Raw genomic sequence first — 6,265 nt, 5'->3', positions numbered from 1 at the left:
TTTTTTTTTTTTTTTTTTTTTTTTTTGTTAGGCTACTTCCAGGGACAGAAAACAAACTGCGACTCCATTACAGAAGAGCTGTGCGTTCAAGTACAGACCCTTATAAGAGGGCTGTATACTGTTTAATTGGTCGATGTGATGTTGCAGATAATCATAGTGAGGTAGCAGATAAAACAGAAGATTACTTATGGCTGAAGGTGAGTTACTGCTGCATTCTCTACCTATTTTTTTCCACATTGTAGTATGCATATATGATCTTTTAGTGGGTATGTTCAAGATTGCTAGTAGAATGATTAACAATTTAAGATTATGCAGAGCCAAGCAATAGTAGTGCAACTATCATGTGACATAATAACATTTCTTCCATTGAAATTCTTCCATTTTATTCTACAATGGTAATGCTTTGTTTTGGATATCTGAAGTACTCTCCAGGTCTAAAATGTGTATTTTAAATAGGTGAAAAACATTTTTCTTTGGAAGAGAATTAAACTAGCTTCCTCAGCATTATATAAATGCCTTTTCTTACCTCCCCTGCCACTTTATTCAGCCCCCAGAAGCAAAGAGAATGTGTGAAATTTCCAGGTATGGAGAAGCCTGTTGAATAACATAGGCATTCTGAACTTTCTGTTTGTGGAGAGGTTTACCAAGGTAGCATGAAGCTGTAATTATGTGTTGAGCTGTACTTATTATATGTACGTGTAGACTTTTGGATATTACCTGTATATATGGGTCTATAATTATTACCTGTATACCTAAAACCATAGACCTTGTATAGGGCTGCAGTTTCACCTGATCAATCTGTGCTTTACCTAGTTGAATCAAATTTGTTTTGATGATGACACCAGCAGCTCGGCTCAAGACAGACTGACATTACCACAATTTCAGAAGCAGCTTCTTGAAGATTATGGTAAATATGAGTAGGGTCAAATATACATCACACTTTTTTGGGTGGTTATGAAACAAGTTCCATTTCATATTTCTCGTTTCCCAGGTGAATCACACTTTGCAGTGAACCAGCAGCCATTCCTGTATTTTCAAGTACTTTTCCTCACTGCTCAGTTTGAAGCTGCTATCGCCTACTTGTTCCGTATGGAACGGACTCGGTGCCATGCTGTGCATGTCGCATTGGTTCTCTTTGAACTCCGACTACTACTAAAGTCATCTGGGCAGAGCGCACAGTTATGTAAGTACTATTGATACCATGTCTGTTAACTAAAAGAAAGGCCCTCTATGATAACATTTTCTACCTTGTGTATGATGTTACTGTGACTTTAATATCTTTTTTTTTTTTTTTTTTATTTCTAAGAGCCATCCATCTCTTGATGATGAAGTTGTAGTAAATCAATAGAAAATATTTTATAGAAACTTGTCAGTCTTTATTAGACTTGGTATATATTCACTTGTTTTGAACAAAACTGATATAAGGGGAGCATTATGGGAGCTCTTTCACTGCATAACATCTTTCTTATTATCTACATCAAGATTAGTTTGTGTGATACTATACTCCTTCATTAAAAAGGATAAATATAGAATTTCATGCCCCCAACTTTTTCATACATTCCTCAATTATCTGATTCATTTATTTATTTCTGCAAGGAGTACATGTATAATGAATCAGAAGACATTAATGTGGCATTGATGTTAACCTTTAGTGCACGTATATTCAAAGTGTCAGAAAAAAAAGAAAGGGGGGGGTGTGAAAGTCAAGAAAGAAAACCAATAACTAACTTAAATTAGGTGATGCTACATAAAATGGAAAAAGAGATATTATTTTTATCATTTATAAAAGCCAGACTGGGGGTTCATATCCAGTTACCTTCAAACATACGCTGATGTCTGCTCGAACATTTTGATAATGCACTATTTTATACATGGGTAGAGCCTGCACAAAAAATTCCCATACAGTGAAAAAAAACATTACCCGAAGTCTCAATCTATTCCATCTGGGCAGGGGGTTAGGGCTTCAATCTGCATAGTACAGTTTTCTTGGCTACCATTGATAAGATTGAAACAAGTTTTTGCATCCCTTTGTAATCTTTGCAGATCAAATGTTCCAAAAATTGCCTTCTCGGGACAAAGATGGGCAATTCACCAGATGTTCTTGGGCATATTTCATCACTGAGTTCTAAAAGTGCCTAATCTTGGGGTAGTCTCATAACATGTGGTGTGGATCTTGCTTCAGTGGCTGCATATTTTAGGCAATTGGGGAAGCACTGGTTCCCACCTGGAAGGAACAGAGGGGGCAAAAAAAAGGCCCTGGGGAAAATCCTATGTAATCATCCTATATATTAAGGAGGAGATTTCCCTCCAAGCCTGCCTAAAGTCTGCTAAAGTATCTACTGGTGTCCTATTAGAAAAAGGTTCCTTCCATTTGCTCAGTGCCCTCTAACAGTCTGCATAGGTAGTTCTATATCAGAGATAGACCTCGCCCACCATCGCCTGTCTGGGTGGTTTTGGTGCTGATCTAAAGGATTAGTCCAGTCCCATGCTGACAGGTTATTCAGGATGGCAGAGATGCGCAGTTATGTAAAGAGGATACAAAAAATATTCTGTTTCAAAAGAGAGCAGTTTACAGGTCACCGGATAAACCAAGGACTTTGCCCTCAAAGGCGGAAATATGGGTCAGTGGACAGTCTAGAAATCTAATATCGAGGGTTACCATTCCTTCAGGATAAGCAGTATATATGATGTAGGCTGAGCTGGGGTATAGTTTGCAGGTCTAACCCTGAGTTTGCATAACAAGGCATGCCACGGAGCCAATCCTAAATGTTATCTACTAATGGCTGCCCAACTACAAAGCTCCACATCTGGGAAATTGAGGGTGGCTTGCCCACTCAAAAGTTCTGAAGAATTTATAGAGCTCCTTTAAGCGTAGTGTCTTCAAAATAAGGAGTAACACTTGAATGGTGTATTTGAGGTTTGGGACTATGATAATTTTATTTAAACTAATTCTCCTCAGATACAATAGGTTAGGTTGGACCACCCCAAAAGTTGTTCCTTCACAAAACTCACTTCACAAAGTTAGGTTTTTGGGGATTAGAACTACCAGGTATTGCAGCTTCTCCTCACACCACACAAATGGATTTTGACTAATCCAACAAGTTCTAACATAGGCTTTAGACTTATCTTCAATTCTTTATTTCCTGACATCTGAGCTGTGTTGCAGATTTCTGCCAATTTTGCAGTTTAGCAGATTTTTTTTATTAGCATGTCATACAACTAGGTCTGAAATATGGGTAAACTATTATTTAGAAATAATTATTTGTGTATTAGTGTTGTGTTTGTAATATTGTGTTAAGCAACTTTTAATAATGTTCATGTTTGTTTCTGTGCAGTAAGTCAGGAGACAGGGGACCCTGTTGGTATTCGGCGCCTAAATTTTGTCCGCCTCCTAATGCTGTACACTCGGAAGTTTGAGTCCACTGACCCACGAGAAGCCTTACAACAAGTAGTCTCCTCTCCTAAATACTAGCAGGGCTGGACAGCCAGTAGAAAGTGTCCATGTCACACAGACAGTGATGTAGACACACAAAGGTAGACTTCCTACCTGTTAGTGTAGCACTCTATCCTCTAGCATGCAAGAGTAGACCACTCAATGTTTAATGAAAACTCCTGTTTACAGGGTGGAAAAGTTATGTCATCTGTCGAGTATCTTATTGCAGTGTTGTCATGTTAGACTTCCTGTTCTGTTTTTACAAGTAGAGGGAGCAAATCTTTCCAAAGGTATCCACAGACATAAAAACACACATTTCCCTGTTACACAAAAAAATGCACCTAGACAGGTATCAATAAATAGACATGCACACAAAAATGTGTACTGTTTTTTTTTTTTTTTTTTGTGTGTGGCAAAAATAACTTTAATTTTGTATGAATTCATAGACAAGTAAGTAGGGAATTACAGTAGTCAAGGTACGGAGTAATGAGGCTGCAAATTGCTGTATGCTTTGTACTTGGTTTCTAATAAATGCGTTTTTTTTTTTGTTTTGCACAGATTAGGCAAAACTTGTCTGAAGTTCTTCTTTCAACAATGAATATATTATACACCCAATACAAGAGGTTAAAGGGCAGTGGACCCTCAACTGTTGGCAGACAGCAGCGAGTTTTAGAGGATAAGGACTCCGTAAGTGAAATTTTGTATACATTTGTAAAAAATACAAAAATAAATTAAATATATATACATTCAGTAAATTCACCATATCTAACTAACTTTTATTTCAAGCAGGCTCTGCGTAGTCAAGCACGTGCTCTTATTACCTTTGCTGGAATGATTCCATACAGAATGTCTGGAGATACAAATGCTCGACTTGTGCAAATGGAAGTTTTGATGAACTAATGTAGACATAAATTTCTTAAACATCTAAGAAGCACATTGTTCAGCGCTATTTGTTGTTATATTCCAAATACAACTTTGTTTTCTATGTCTTGTTCAGTTTGTATTTCTGTGTTGCTCTTCATCAACTGTGTGCTAAATAATCACCCTACACTAAAATGTAAAAACTAGTTTAGCAGACACCGCAGTGTTTTTGTCAGCAAACTAAATAAATATGGTATTTTACATGATCCTTATTGGAGAAGAATTGCTGCTAATGGTCAAATTGAGTGGCATGATAGCAAGCTGATGGAGCCACTATTAGGGTAAACAGTTACTTTACACTACATGCACAAAACATGGTTTTCACTTTACGTGTTCTCCCTGCAGCAAATGTTCATGTAAGGGTCTCTCAAAGTGCACAAAGGGTTTGATTTCTATCATTTCTTGCAGTACATTGGGTTAATTGTTTAGTTGGCTAAATTTACAAAAGCGATTGAATATTTTGCTGGTGGCAGGCTTGTGTCTGGGCTGGCCTGTGTTCACTGAAAGATTGGGCAGGGCCAGTTGCATTGAAATAGGGACATTTAAAGTGCATTATAAATGACTAATTAACGTACATTCAGAGACGTAGGTACCCAAACAAGTTTCTAGACCGCCTGCATACCAATTTACCCAGTGGTTTTTGCCAGTCTTTTCTGTGTCTTTCTGATTATGTTTTTCCAGGGGCCTGACTAAGCCCCACCAGCTGTCCTGTAAAAGGGTACCTTAGTGGCCAGTAAGGGCACTATCCTTGTGAAAGCTGTATATCTAAAAGATATACTTGAAGTTTCAGGAAGTCAAAAAGCTTTTCTAGCCAGTAGGCATCTTTTGTTGTCTGCTTTTTGGCTTTTAAAGATTTAGAGGTTCATCTTGGGGCATCATTGTTCAGTTTCTGTCAGTCCTGATAATGAGATGAAATCCCTAATACTCAAAACATTTAGCTTCACCAGATGATTTAACATTCATTTACTTCAAATATGAGACATTTTTTAAAATAGGTCAGGGCTACAGAGTTCATTTTCTCATGTACAGAGCAGTCATGTAGATTTACTCCCCAATTTTAGAGGTATGTTGTCATGAGAGAAATCTGCAAATTTGTACTGCAAATTTCACTTACCTGCCTGTCTGGTTTCTATTCTATTGTCTCTGACCTGGAGGAAGTATAGTGATAACAAAATGTGACTTTTATTTTGTACATTTTACAAATCTGTGATTTAAAAGTATTACAGCTGGACACAGCCAGTAACTAGCATTTCAAGCCCATTTACGCCAGTGGGCCGTGGCAATGCATAGTATGTCCTTGCAATATTAATCATTGTGAGTAACGCACCAATGCACATGCATTGTGGGGTACTGCAACATTTGTGCAGCATGTCTGATTTTTGATCCATCTAGGTTTTTTAGGCACCCCTTTCAAATGATGCAAAAATGCAAACTTAACACATGCATGTTTTATTACACTGCAACAGATTGCCTTGGATTAGGATTTAAGATGCCTTAAGGGGCCCCAAGGATGAAAACAAGGATAATGGTTGATTATAATTTCTTACTTGTTTTAGGAATAATGGTCACCAATGTTTAGTAGATGTAATTTGTTTCATTAATTTATGAAACACCTTAAGAATGCAGCCAGGGTGTCTCAGAGACTACAATTTTTCCTATAGAAACCTTAATTTTTGGGAGATACCATGTTGTAAAGTCACAGTGGGAAAAACAGTTATTAAATAAGTGTTAGGAATAAATGTTTACCTCTGTGTACATTTGTATTTGAATTTGTTGTAGGAGAGAGGGTATTCTACTTAAGCTTTTGGCCTACCTTTACCCAAAAGATTTTTTAAAGGTGGACTCACAAAAACAGAAGACACTGTAGATACCTTAGTGGAATGATTTTTACTGATTGGGATCTCAAAACAG

At 37.3% G+C, this 6,265-nt stretch overlaps 1 protein-coding gene across 1 annotated transcript; it reads left to right on the top strand.

The window, feature by feature from the left end:
• Window positions 1-35: 35 nt before the first annotated feature.
• On the top strand, window positions 36-4,418 carry LOC140321215 (nuclear pore complex protein Nup93-like; the record flags this gene model as incomplete). Its single annotated transcript, XM_072398061.1, has 6 exons — window positions 36-197; window positions 814-907; window positions 992-1,183; window positions 3,336-3,448; window positions 3,965-4,120; window positions 4,223-4,418. Coding segments are annotated over 6 exons (828 nt in total), but the record flags the coding sequence as incomplete, so codon positions are not given.
• Between the last annotated feature and the right edge of the window lie 1,847 nt (window positions 4,419-6,265).

Source organism: Pyxicephalus adspersus, unplaced genomic scaffold (assembly GCF_032062135.1).
Source record: "Pyxicephalus adspersus unplaced genomic scaffold, UCB_Pads_2.0 Sca1388, whole genome shotgun sequence".
Lineage (NCBI taxonomy): Eukaryota > Metazoa > Chordata > Amphibia > Anura > Pyxicephalidae > Pyxicephalus > Pyxicephalus adspersus.
Note: the sequence above shows the minus strand (reverse complement) of the source record. Positions and strands in the feature narration are given on the sequence as shown.